General features: G+C 43.3%; 1 protein-coding gene across 1 annotated transcript in view; it reads right to left on the reverse strand.

Annotated features, from left to right (window-relative positions):
* LOC126235043 (uncharacterized) overlaps window positions 1–14,058 on the reverse strand; it is a 164,125-nt gene that overhangs the window by 49,262 nt on the left and 100,805 nt on the right. Inside the window, exon 2 of the mRNA XM_049943778.1 lies at window positions 11,742–12,104. Within this exon, the coding sequence (XP_049799735.1) occupies window positions 11,742–12,104 (363 nt within the window). The remainder of the gene's footprint in view (window positions 1–11,741; window positions 12,105–14,058) is intronic.

Raw genomic sequence — 14,058 nt, forward strand, 5'->3', positions numbered from 1 at the left:
TAGGAGCCCAGGTCAGTCTGTCCGCGGCGAGCGTCTGAAGTGGTAAGATCTCCGGCTAAGCGCGTGTCTGCTAAGTCCGTAGGACAATGGATTTCTTAAGTTAGCCTAACTGAAAATTTAATCACCTTTATTTCAGGTTTAGCTATAAAATATCTAATGTTATCTTAAATTGCAACGCAGTGTGATTCGAGTGTACAGTTCAGAATATTCCAGTAGTTGCTTTGTCACTACTTTGTGAGTAAAGTGGAACCACGTGTTGATCAGTAACTCTAACTAAGATCATCAATCTTAAATGCGAATGTGCGTGAGATTATAACGTCTCGTCTTGACAATATTTTTGAATATAGCAACTTTTCTTTACGTTCAACCCACGTGGGGTGTACTTTGTGAGACCAGTACCACGTGCTTATACAATTGTTTGACCCATCAGGTTAATAGTAAGACGTTAGTAACCAGTTCGAGGTTTTTCTTTTGTAAATTGCTTTTCAGTCTAATTTATTTTAATTATCAAAATTATTGTGGAGTTACACTCGTTGTGTAAACCAAGTTGACCACGTGAAGCATGTGGTGTAATCATCAAAGTAGCCCTCAGCTATTCTTTTCGGGAAGATTTCACAGAGAGTTAGTATGAATTTAGTATACCAGTGTGTGGTAATTACATGACGGACAGGATTGTGCTACGAACGTAACTTCTTTGGGTGAAAATTGAATTGGTTGGTTGTGGTTAATTTCCTCTTGGATATGTTACAACGTTCTTCGTGTGTTATTTTATGAATGCAGTGTTGTATGTAGTCTCCCAATCTTGGATCCGTATTTGATGTGTTCCGTAAGATTACAAACTCACATTTTCACAGTCCTAAATAAGGCACCAGCTTAGTTATGACTCAAGTTTAATATGCTGAAATTTCAATGATCAATGTTAAAATAAATTTCCAAATATAAACTGATTTATTTCTTTTTATTTAAATTCTCTTATATATATATATATATATATATATATATATATCACCGGTTGTCGTATGACGATTAAAAGATTATAAATAATGTTAGTCTGGTTGGGCATTTGGTAAGCTAGACTGGATACCTGGTGAAACAGTTGCTCAGTAATGCAAGGTTAACTTACCCAGACAGCTCACAGCTTTAACCCACTTTTATGATCTTGAATAGCAGCACCGCTAGCAAAACAAAATTAAGCAACAACATTACAATATTTCAAGAGAAGTTACATAATAAGGGCGGAGTGTATTGTCAAGTATAACCGACAATACCTGCTAATTAAGACTATTGTAAAAAGCGGAATGATAACGCACTGATCAGTTTCGGGGGACATGGAAACTGTAAATGCTGCATTTTCAATGAACAGAAATTTGTGTAAGATAGTATTTCGTGTTTAATTAAGCTAATATTGTCCATCATTTTCTGGTGGGCAAAAATACGCTGCTTGCAAAGGGCCGATTTGAGTTCCTGAAAGAATAATATTAGTACCGAACTGAAAAACTTACTGAGCTTTCCGGTGGGCCCATCTATTATGAGAACCTGCACCGATCATCCTTTCTAGGAAAGTAATTGCTAAATTGTTCTTGAATTCTTCTATCTACACAGTAGACAGATTTAAGTATTGACGAATGGATTTTGCTTTATTGAATCAGCTGAAACTCTCGTATTTTCATGGCTTCTTCCATCGTTACTACGAAGAACAAATACATACTTAACTATGGAAACGCTAACGATGGGTATTCTACTGAAGATACTGATCTTTCGGAACGGTTATTCAATTAGAGGGGCATCGTAAGTCAACCATCTTTAGAGAAAGGGACTTGACACAAGAAGAGTGCAGCAAAATATAGGGATTTTGAGATAACATTTGACGACGCAAAGCACGACTAAACAGACGATATTAAAGCTAAAAATTAAATAAATGTAAGTGAGTATTTCAGGTCTGGAGTATTTGTCACAACTGAGAACTATTACAGCATTTTCTGCAAACATCGGAAACTCAAGAGGCGAAAAGGATAGATAAGGACTGCATATTCACCTTATTTAAGGATGGACGGACAGAAAGATTTTGAATTGTTGGGCAATCAACAGCTGGTTCATCAGTGTCCTAGTTCAGTATAGTGGTTCTGCTGTACGAGTAGTCCGTCTTATTAAAAATAAATCAACGGTCATATATCTAGAGCCTCACTCATAAAAAAATTCATATGCTTTCTCCAATAGATAGTATCTGCTGATTTCGTAGTCATATGTTAAGAGTATTAATAAAGCATACTGATGGTATAAATGTGGCTGGTTGATCACAGAACTAATACGAAGAGCCAACCATATTACATTACTCGTCCTGTCTATACTAACTCGGACTGCACTTCACACCTGAGTCAGTGGTGCCTAGTAACCGTAACCTCGCAAACGACTCGCCTGTGAGCTCAATTTTACGGTTAGAATTTGTGATTTCCTGTCAGATTCCTGTGTTAATAATGACTATATATATATTTAATGAAAAACTGTAATTGTGACGTTGTAATACCTGAGTCCTCCAACACAATGCAGTTCTTCTGCATTGTAGTTAAACACAAACTACATACATTGCTTCATGCTGCACCTATCGGAAGCAGCGTGTTGTAGCGCTGTACGTAAGAGATACGTGAAATGAACGTATTTCATACTTCGAAATAACGTGTCACGATATTTTTAGTCCAAATGAAAACGAAATTTAATTTGATATTCGATAATAGATGTTAGCAGCTGAACTTATTGAAGGTTAATTGGTAGTCCAATAACACCAGTTTTCCCGAGTTTAAAATCAACAGTGCAAATATAAATATTTATAACTCCTTCATTACGTAACAGGCTTATTTTTATCGTTCTGCAGCGTTTTCCATTTTTACGTGAACAGATATTTTTCCTGTTGTATTAAGCTATTAAGAGGCAAGTAACCATAACGCTATATATATTTAACTGATCAGTGATCACGATTTCGAGGCGTTACCTTCGTAAATTCTACAAAAAGATGATTTGTTCATTATATATCTGATTTTGGAGAACACACGGTTTCAGCGTTACGCAGCGGAATTTTGTTTCTGCTCTCAGGGACGAGTGCGAGTGCATTAGCTGGTTCCATTCTGATAAAAGGCTTGTGTGGCCGCCCGTTACGCGGGGTAGTGTTCTCCCATGCGTGCCACCGACACCACGAACTTTCCAGTTGGCCCACGTACGTTTTGCTTTAGAGGCTAATTAATTAATTTCTGATACCAATCTGTAATGGCCTGCAGCAACACGCCGTATGTGGCAGGTGGGCAAAATGTAAAGTTCTTTATAGCAAATGTATGAAAGAAAAGCCTCTCTGACGCAAAAATGTATGGTGTTCACTAAAAGCATCCGTCACGTCATTTACAGAGGCGAGTTTCTCTCGCTGGAAGTTGGGTGGCCTACCACATTATCGAACAAAGAGATCTGCCGTGCCACTGGCTTACAGTATTCATCACGTGCAAGGAGCACTGAGGATCTGAGGTATTACGAATAACTAACGTATCGTACTTCGTTGTACCGGATGCATAAATAAAACAATATTACACATTAACGAAACTTTTACAAGATTCACATCGGGTTTATACAGTGACACAGACAACGCCAGGAGGATTCACTTGTAGTTTACATAAACTGTGTTAATTGATGATCATGTCATTGTTTTTCGCGTCGAGCGGCCAGAATGAGATATGAGAGGCTTTCGAAAAGACCAATAACACTTGCTACATATATACACAACTCTCCGCATGAATTTGTTGTGTTGAGTATTTCACGACAAACGTTTCCAGGTGTTCGCGATGTTGTGATCTGAAACACGTAGTGAAACGAGTAAAAATGAAACTAACGCAAAATACAGTTTTATTTCTGTATTATTAATTACATACAGACCTTGTGCTGCACTTCATTGTCTAAGATATACTTTGTGTAAGTGATCCGAACTCCGGATTCACAGGTATAGTATGGAACTAAGCTAAAATACATGGAATTGCATTCCACTGTACAGCAGGCTACATCCATCCTTTGGCTATGATGTTACTGGATGACAATATTGGATGAACATGTAGGCTACACATCGCCATTCCATTTGTTTAGTGGTTTCTCTCGAAAGTGGAGACGATACGAACGTAAACGTAGAGCTTCAATTCAACTCAAAAGCGGAATGAAAACTGCTTCCTGGCAGCAATGTAAATTCCTTAACCGTTACGGAGATCAAATTCACGCCTTTCTTTGGGAATTTAAAAATTATCACCGCTGGACTACGATCGTGACAGAAGAAAATTCTTGGTAGACAAAATCGGCAATAGTTTCATTGCGCCCGTAAGTTTTCTGGCATCCTTCTGGCTGCGGTTATACTCAATACTAATGAAGGTCACGCTTTGTGTGACGCAAAGAAGTTCTCAGCAACATTCCATTTCTCTTTGGGCACTCACTACAGTCCGATTCGCGAAAGATGGCGGTTGGCGCATTTCGAGGCACGGACTGGGTTTGCGTTGCTGACGGTGCCAAGCGGTTTCGACACACGCAAGCTCGTGCTTCCCGCTTGAAGCAAGCGTTGTTGTTGTTGTTGTTGTTGTTGTGGTCTTCAGTCCTGAGACTGGTTTGATGCAGCTCTCCATGCTACTCTATCCTGTGCAAGCTTCTTCATCTCCCAGTACCTACTGCAACCTACATCCTTCTGAATCTGCTTAGTGTATTCATCTCTTGGTCTCCCTCTACGATTTTTACCCTCCACGCTGCCCTCCGATGCTAAATTTGTGATCCCTTGATGCCTCAAAACATGTCCTACCAACCGATCCGTTCTTCTAGTCAAGTTGTGCCACAAACTTCTCTTCTCCCCAATTCTATTCAATACCTTCTCATTAGTTACGTGATCTACCCATCTAATCTTCAGCATTCTTCTGTAGCACCACATTTCGAAAGCTTCTATTCTCTTCTTGTCCAAACTAGTTATCGTCCATGTTTCACTTCCATACATGGCTACACTCCATACAAATACTTTCAGAAACGACTTCCTGACACTTAAATCTATACTCGATGTTAACAAATTTCTCTTCTTCAGAAACGCTTTCTTTCCCATTGCCAGTCTACATTTTATATCCTCTCTACTTCGACCATCATCAGTTATTTTGCTCCCTAAATAGCAAAACTCCTTTACTACTTTAAGTGTCTCATTTCCTAATCTAATTCCCTCAGCATCACCTGATTTAATTCAACTACATTCCATTATCCTCGTTTTGCTTTTGTTGATGTTCATCTTATATCCTCCTTTCAAGACACTGTCCATTCCGTTCAACTGCTCTTCCAAGTCCTTTGCTGTCTGTGACAGAATTACAATGTCATCGGCGAACCTCAAAGTTTTTACTTCTTCTCCATGAATTTTAATACCTACTCCGAATTTTCTTTTGTTTCCTTTACTGCTTGCTCAATAAACAGATTGAATAACATCGGGGAGAGGCTACAACCCTGTCTCACTCCTTTCCCAACCACTGCTTCCCTTTCATGCCCCTCGACTCTTATAACTGCCATCTGGTGTCTGTACAAATTGTAAATAGCCTTTCGCTCCCTGTATTTTACCCCTGCCACCTTCAGAATTTGAAAGAGAGTATTCCAGTTAACATTGTCAAAAGCTTTCTCTAAGTCTACAAATGCTAGAAACGTAGGTTTGCTTTTTCTTAATCTTTCTTCTAAGGTAAGTCGTAAGGTTAGTATTGCCTCACGTGTTCCAACATTTCTACGGAATCCAAACTGATCTTCCCCGAGGTCCGCTTCTACAGGTTTTTCAATTCGTCTGTAAAGAATTCGCGTTAGTATTTTGCAGCTGTGACTTATTAAACTGATAGTTCGGTAATTTTCACATCTGTCAACACCTGCTTTCTTTGGGATTGGAATTATTATATTCTTCTTGAAGTCTGAGGGTATGTCGCCTGTCTCATACATCTTGCTCACCAGATGGTAGAGTTTTGTCATGAATGGCTCTCCCAAGGCCATCAGTAGTTCTAATGGAATGTTGTCTAATCCCGACTCAGGTCTTTCAGTGCTCTATCAAACTCTTCACGCAGTATCTTCTTCCATTTCGTCTTCATCTACATCCTCTTCCATTTCCATAATATTGTCCTCAAGTACATCGACCTTGTATAAACCCTCTATATACTCCTTCCACCTTTCTGCCTTCCATTCTTTGCTTAGAACTGGGTTGCCATCAGAGCTCTTGATATTCATACAAGTGGTTCTCTTCTCTCCAAAGGTCTCTTTAATTTTCCTGTAGGCAGTATCTATCTTACCCCTAGTGAGACAAGCCTCTACATCCTTACATTTGTCCTCTAGCCATCCCTGCTTAGCCATTTTGCACTTCCTGTCGATATCATTTTTGAGACGTTTGTATTCCTTTCTGCCTGCCTCATTTACTGAATTTTTATATTTTCTCCTTTCATCAATTAAATTCAATATTTCTTCTGTTACCCAAGGATTTCTATTAGCCCTCGTCTTTTTACCTACTTGATCGTCTGCTGCCTTCACTACTTCATCCCTCAGAGCTACCCATTCTTCTTCTACTGTATTTTTTTCCCCCATTCCTGTCAATTGTTCCCTTATACTCTCCCTGAAACTCTCTACAACCTCTGGTTCTTTCAGTTTATCCAGGTCCCATCTCCTTAACTTCCCACCTTTTTGCAGATTCTTCAGTTTCAATCTGCAGATCATAACCAATAGATTGTGGTCAGAATCCACATCTGCCCCTGGAAATGTCTTTACAATTTAAAACCTGGTTCCTAAATCTCTGTCTTACCATTATATAATCTATCTGATACCTTTTAGTATCTCCAGGATTCTTCCAGGTATACAACCTTCTTTTATGATTCTTGAACCAAGTGTTAGCTATGATTACGTTATGCTCTGTGCAAAATTCTACAAGGCGGTTTCCTCTTTCATTTCTTCCCCCCAATCCATATTCACCTACTATGTTTCCTTCTCTCCCTTTTCCTACTGACGAATTCCAGTCACCCATGACTATTAAATTTTTGTCTCCCTTCACTACCTCAATAATTTCATTTATCTCATCATACATTTCATCTATTTCTTCATCATACGCAAAGCTAGTTGTCATATAAACCTGTACTACTGTAGTAGGCATGGGCTTTGTGTCTATCTTGGCCACAATAATGCGTTCACTATGCTGTTTGTAGTAGCTAACCCGTACTCCTATTTTTTCATTCATTATTAAACCTACTCCCGCATTACCCCTACTTGATTTTTTATTTATAACCCTGTATTCACCTGACCAAAAGTCTTGTTCCTCCTGCCACCGAACTTCACTAATTCCCACTATATCTAACTTCAACCTATCCATTTCCCTTTTTAAATTTTCTAAACTACCTGCCCGATTAAGGGATCTGACATTCGACGCTCCGATCCGTAGAACGCCAGTTTTCTTTCTCCTGATAACGACGTCCTCTTGAGTAGTCCCCGCCCGGAGATCCGAATGGGGGACTATTTTACCTCCGGAATATTTTACCCAAGAGGACGCCATCATCATTTAACCATACAGTAAAGGTGCATGCCCTCGGGAAAAATTAGAGCTGTAGTTTCCCCTTGCTTTCAGCCGTTCGCAGTACCAGAAAAGCAAGGCCGTTTTGGTTAATGTTACAAGGCCAGATCAGTCAATCATCCAGACTGTTGCCCCTGCAACTACTGAAAAGGCTGCTGCCCCTCTTCAGGAACCACACGTTTGTCTGGCCTCTCAACAGATACCCCTCCGTTGTGGTTGCACCTACGGTACGGCCATCTGTATCGCTGAAGCACGCAAGTCTCCCCACCAACGGCAATGTCCATGGTTCATGGGGGGGGGGGGGGGAGGGGGAAGAAAGCGTATTCCTGCAAATTATGTCTCTCGCCTACTTACGCGGAATTTATCGCTTACCACCACTAAACACCTCGCTACGATCACGTTTAATACTCGCATTAGTTACGGCATTTAACAGCAGAGAAAACATACTGAACGCTCATTGGCTGTCGGAGCATACGTGACGTATGTGCGCAGAACTAGCCTAAATTCAACCGTCATCGTACGTGACCAGACGAGGTCCTGGCAGAAGTTAAGCTGTGAGGACGGGGCGTGAGTCGTGCTTGGGTAGCTCAGATGGTAGAGCACCTGCCCGCGAAAGGCAAAGGTCTCGAGTTAGAGTCTCGTTCCGGCACACAGTTTTAATTTGCCAGGAAGTTTCACCATCGTACGTGACTCCTACTACACCATTCATTAATCAAAAGACGTCCACTACGAACGTGGGTCCTGATTTGAGAGTGGAAAATTTTTGCAATATAATGATATAGGATCGTTTCACAATATTTTCCAAGGACTGAATGCACAAAAGTCTGTATTGTTTCTTGTGCCTTGCTATATAAAAACGGGTGTTGGTTTTCAGAACGAATTTTCTCTCTACAACGGGGTGTGCGATGACTTGAAACTTCCTGTCAGAGTAAAAATGTATGCTGGTCTGGGATTCTTACCTGTTAGAGGAAATTGTTGTACAAACTCACAACACGTCCTCAGGGCTAACTTAGGAAGTTAGAACAAATATTGGCGGAATTAGAATTGTAAGGGATGCGTCGTGAGTTGTGGTTGGATAGATCATCCGGTAGAACACATGTACGTGAAAGGCGAAGGTCCCAGGTTCGAATCCGGGTTCAGATCATAGTTTTGCCGTCAGGAGGTTTCGAGAATTGGTCGGTGTCGCGTATGTTGAGTGTTTCGTTTACGCTTGGACTAACACAAAATGTCAGTCCAAAAAACTAATATCGAAAGAATATATCCTCCCTTCCAGTTTCCACTGTGAATCAGACAGTGCTTATCTCCACATTTTGATTGGATAATAGGACTGTAATATTTGCTGCAAGTGTTTAATCAGTATGGGTACCTTGATAAATTTTTGTTTGCCAAACACTTTCCTATTGCGACGAGTTTGTGCTGAATTGCACTTACCAGACTGCATGCTACAACTCGCGTACGAAATGCGCTAATTGCAATCAACCATTGGTAGCACTTTATAGCTACCTTACTGCAATTAACATCAAAAGAGCATCAGTTACTATGAGTAGTATATTTCATGGCCTGCGCATTATTCATCAGCATGAAACGTAAGTGTCGATGCTGACACTACCACTCATTCGTACTTAAATGGAGGCTTTAAAAGAAGAGCAAAGGAGTTTAGTGTGGCACAAGTGTACGGTGTACAATGTACGTTCGTTGAAGGTTCAAGACGTGAACCAAGTGATGAAGAGAAGGATGGATGTCGTTGGTCAACGATGCACGTTCTGTAACACCCCACTGTACAACCAATCCCAATGTTCGGAAGGAGTAAGCCACCGTTACTGACGACCAGTAAGTAGCGGCAGCATCTGTTGGCGTCGAAGTACTGGAAGTGCTCACACCATCATTAACGTCAGACTGATCTCACAAACTGCCTTCCATTGGGTGCCCCACAGTCAATGCAGTGTCTCTCTCTCTCTCTCTCTCTCTCTCTCTCTCTCTCTCTCTCTCTCTCTCTCTCTACGAAGCGTTATGTCAAAGAAGGGAATGACTTCCTGTCACCAGTGGTCGCTGCAGAAGACACATAGTGTCGTCACTTCTAAACTAAGTTAAAACGAAGAAGTCTCTAGTGGAAGTACGCAGGAATGTCGCCACCGAAGCATTTCAAAGCTGTCCACTGAACTGTGGGAAAGGTTATGGTCGCCTTCCTCTATGAGCGAAATGGCCCTTTTCTTACAGACTTCCTGCAGCCTGGAACGACGGTGATCGCTCAGCGATACTCAGAAAACTTGACCACCATTTGCAAAGTAACCAAATCGCTAAGATCGCGGCACCTCATCTGCAGGTTCATTGTGCTCCACATCAGTGCAGGACGCTATGCAGTAAACGTACTGAAGAAGATGTGACATTCATTGAAATAGGTCTTCAGACACCTTGCATACAATTCGGATCTGTCTTCCCGCCATTATGACATTTCGAATGAAATCGCTATTGCGAATAAGGACTACCGTCGGTTGTTGAATGGAATGACGACAACGAAAATTTGTGGTGGACCGGGACTCGAACCCGGATTTCCCGCTTACTATTCAATAGCCAACGGTAATACGTATTTCCAATTGCGAATTCATTTGATGTTTCTCGTAACGGCTGTGACGCCGCAGAGCATTGTGATCAGAACAATACACGCACTGCAATAACTGATTATGACAATTTTGATGAGCTAAACAAGATCGTGACAGGAAAACAATTCTCAGATGTCAAGCAATGCGCTCGGAACTGGTTCACAACGCCACCCCAGGAGTTTCGCGAGACGGCCATTGACTGCCTTGCGTTACAGTGCGACAAGTACCTCGACTATGAAATAAAGGTACATAATTTCCCCCGATACGGATACAGGAATTCACACTCCGTGCTTTCGTTGACATTGTGCTAAGACGTACACAATGTGATCAAAAGTATCCGGACACCTGGCTGAAAATGACTTACAAGTTCATAGCTCCCTCCAGCGGTAATGCTGGAATTCAGTATATTGTTGGGCCACTCCTAGCCTTGATGACCGCTTCCACTCTCGCAGAAATACATTCAATCAGGTGCTGGAAAGTTTCTTGGGGAATGGCAGCCCATTCTTCACGAAGTGCTGCACTGAGGAGAGGTATCGATGTCGGTCGGTGAGGGCTGGCACTAATTCGGCGTTCCAAAACATCCCAAAGGTGTTCTATAGGATTCAGGTCAGGACTCTGTGCAGTCAGTCCATTATAGGGATGTTATTGTAGTGTAACCACTCCGCCAAAGGCCGTGCATTATGAACAGGTGCCCGTTCGTGTTGAAAGATGCAATCGCCACCGCCGAATTGCTCTTCAACAGAAGGTGCTTAAAACATCGATGCACGCCTGTGCTGTGATAGTGCCATGCAAAAGAACAAGGGGCGCGAGCCCCCTCCATGAGAAACACGACCACACCGTAACACCGACGCCTCCGAATTTCACTGTTGGCACTACACTCGCAGGCAAATGAAGTTCACCGGCATTTGCCACACCCACACCCTACCATCGGATCACCACATTGTGTACCGTGATTCGTCACTCCAAACAACGTTTTTCCACTGTTCAATCGTACAATGTTTACGCTCCTTACACCAAGCGAGGCGTCGTTTGACATTTACCGGCGTGATGTGTGGCGTATGAGCAGCAGTACGACTCTGAAATCACAGTTTTCTCATCTCCCGCCTCACTGTCATAGTACTTGCAGTGAATCCCGATGCAGTTTTGAATTCCTGTGTGATGATCTGAATAGATATCTGCCTATTACGCATTACGATCCTCTTCAACTGCCGGCGGTCTGTGTCAGTCCACAGACGAGGTCGGCCTGTACGCTTTTGTGCTGTACGTGTCCCTTCACGTTTCCACTGCATTATCACACCGGAAACAGTGGACATAGGGATGTTTAGGGGTGTGGAAATCTCGCGTACAGACGTATGACACCAGTGACACCCAATCACATGACCACGTTCGAAGTCCGTGAGTTTCGTGAAGCACGCCGTTTTGCTCTGTCATGATGTCTAATGACTATTGAGGTCGCTGAAATGGAGTACCTGGCAGTAGGTGCCAGCACAATTCACCTAATATGAAAGACATATTTTTGGGCGTGTCTGGATACTTTTGAACACGAAGTGTACAAACACGCAGAAAGCGCTCACCTCGACAGTCTTGCGAGGGAAGAGGTAGTCGACGGGCTCCTGCGGCGGGCGCTGCCCGGGCAGCGTGCCCTTGACCATGGTGCGCACGCTGACCAACAGCACGGCGGCGATGGCCTCGTCGGGCACGGGCCGGCCGCCCGCGGTGACGACGCGCGCCCGCCCGTCCATCTGCAGCGACAGCACCTCCCTGCGGCTGGGCAGCAGCACGCGCGCCACGCGCCCGCAAAACACCAGCGGCGCCGCGCGCACCAGCGACGCCAGCGTCGACGGCTCCACCAGCGGCAGGCTGGCCCTGGCCAGGCACCCGGGGGCCACGGCCGCCGCCACCAACACACAGGCCAGCGCCCACCACGCAGCCGACATCTTGCTGCAAACAAGTACAGCATTAGAAGACTCGCACTCGCGACTACACACACACACACACACACACACACACACACACACACACAGAGAGAGAGAGAGAGAGAGAGAGAGAGAGAGAGCAGGAGAGGGAGGGAGGGGTGGTGGGAGGGGAGAGGGGAGAGGGGAGAGGGGAGAGGGAGGGAGGGGTGGTGGGAGGGGAGAGGGGAGAGGGAGGGAGGGGTGGTGGGAGGGGAGAGGGAGGGAGGGGTGGTGGGAGGGGAGTGGGAGGGAGGGGTGGTGGGAGGGGAGAGGGAGGGAGAGGTGGTGGGAGGGGAGAGGGAGGGAGGGGTGGTGGGATAGGGGATAGGGAGGGAGGGGCGGTGGGAGGGGAGAGGGGAGAGGGAGGGAGGGGTGGTGGGAGGGAAGAGGGAAGAGGGAGGGAGGGGTGGTGGGAGGGAAGAGGGAAGAGGGGGCGGAGGGCGGAGGGCGGAGGTGCAGGTGCAGGTGCAGGTGGAGGTGGAGGTGGAGGTGGAGGTGGAGGTGGAGGAAGGTAGGTATACTGAGGAAATGCTGTGATAAATAGTTACTCCTTCAGATTTATGACAAAAAATAAGTTCGGCTGAAGGGCAATTAAAATGCTATATAAACATGAAATTTATGAAAGGGGAAGGAAACGGAGGCAGTGAATGGGAAATGGTGACGGCTAGCCGCATAGGGCATTGTGGTAAAGCGGTGGCGAAAGTTGAAAATTTGTGCCGGATTGGGCCTCGAACCCTTATTTCCTGCTCCGTGTGATGTGTTGCCTTAAACGCTTCGACCATCCGGACCCAGTCCCTGTGCGACTTGTAATTAATCCCTCCTTCCTAATTCCATCCATTGTGCACATTACTCTTTTATGAAGATTTGAGAGGAGCGAACGTTACAGTAAACTACTTAGCTTGTCATGTAGAGTTGGCTCCAGTCCTTGTCTAGGGGTCTGATTCTTGAAGCTGGAAACGTCCCATTTTAGGCCCTTTGGATTAATCTATACTTGAAGATTGTTGTTACGGAATTTTTGTTTTACGTAAATATATTTTCTTAGGTTTTAGTTTATCATACAGTCTTTCGATTTTTCACATTAACAAAGCCGAAATTACATTGTTCGCAGCAAACATGAAAATACGCCCGATCACATCAGAGGCATGCTTACGACTCCCACACTCTGCGGAAACTAACAATATTCCAAAGGGTTTACAATATTTTCTTAATAAATGATTTCCTCCGTTACGTTATTAATTTAGATTATTATTTCATAAATGAATACAGTAATAAATATAGTAAACAGTGTTGGGTTGCGTAATTACTAGCAGAAATACTGTGTGCGCCAATAATTTGTAATTTCAAATATTTCTAAAAAAATTATTTGAACTGTACATTGAGGACTAGTACTTATCGCTTATAATACAGAAACTAAAATATTTTATAAAGTAAATAATTTTCTTAAATTTTAGCTTGAAATATGGTTCAAATGGCTCTGAGCACTATGGGACTCAACTGCTGTGGTCATAAGTCCCCTAGAACTTAGAACTACTTAAACCTAACTAACCTAAGGACAGCACACAACACCCAGCCATCACGAGGCAGAGAAAATCCCTGACACCGCCGGGAATCGAACCCGGGAACCCGGGCGTAGGAAGCGAGAACGCTACCGCACGACCACGAGATGCGGGCTTGAAATATAACATACTGTGTATAAAATTATAAGAATGTTTTCAGAAAAGTAACTGTGATAATACTGATCTGTCCAAGATTCGAGAAACAATACTGGTATCGACAACTAATGTTGAGGATAAATAACGCTAGAGGAGGATGTCCCGTTACAAATTCAAATTCTCAACTCAGCACACGGTACAATAGACCGTCGGTCTTTTATGAAACTCTCTAATCGCAAATCCTGATTACCATAAGAGTTCTAACTATATTTGTGCATTCGTAC

Source organism: Schistocerca nitens, chromosome 2 (genome assembly GCF_023898315.1).
Source record: "Schistocerca nitens isolate TAMUIC-IGC-003100 chromosome 2, iqSchNite1.1, whole genome shotgun sequence".
Classification (NCBI taxonomy): Eukaryota; Metazoa; Arthropoda; class Insecta; order Orthoptera; family Acrididae; genus Schistocerca; species Schistocerca nitens.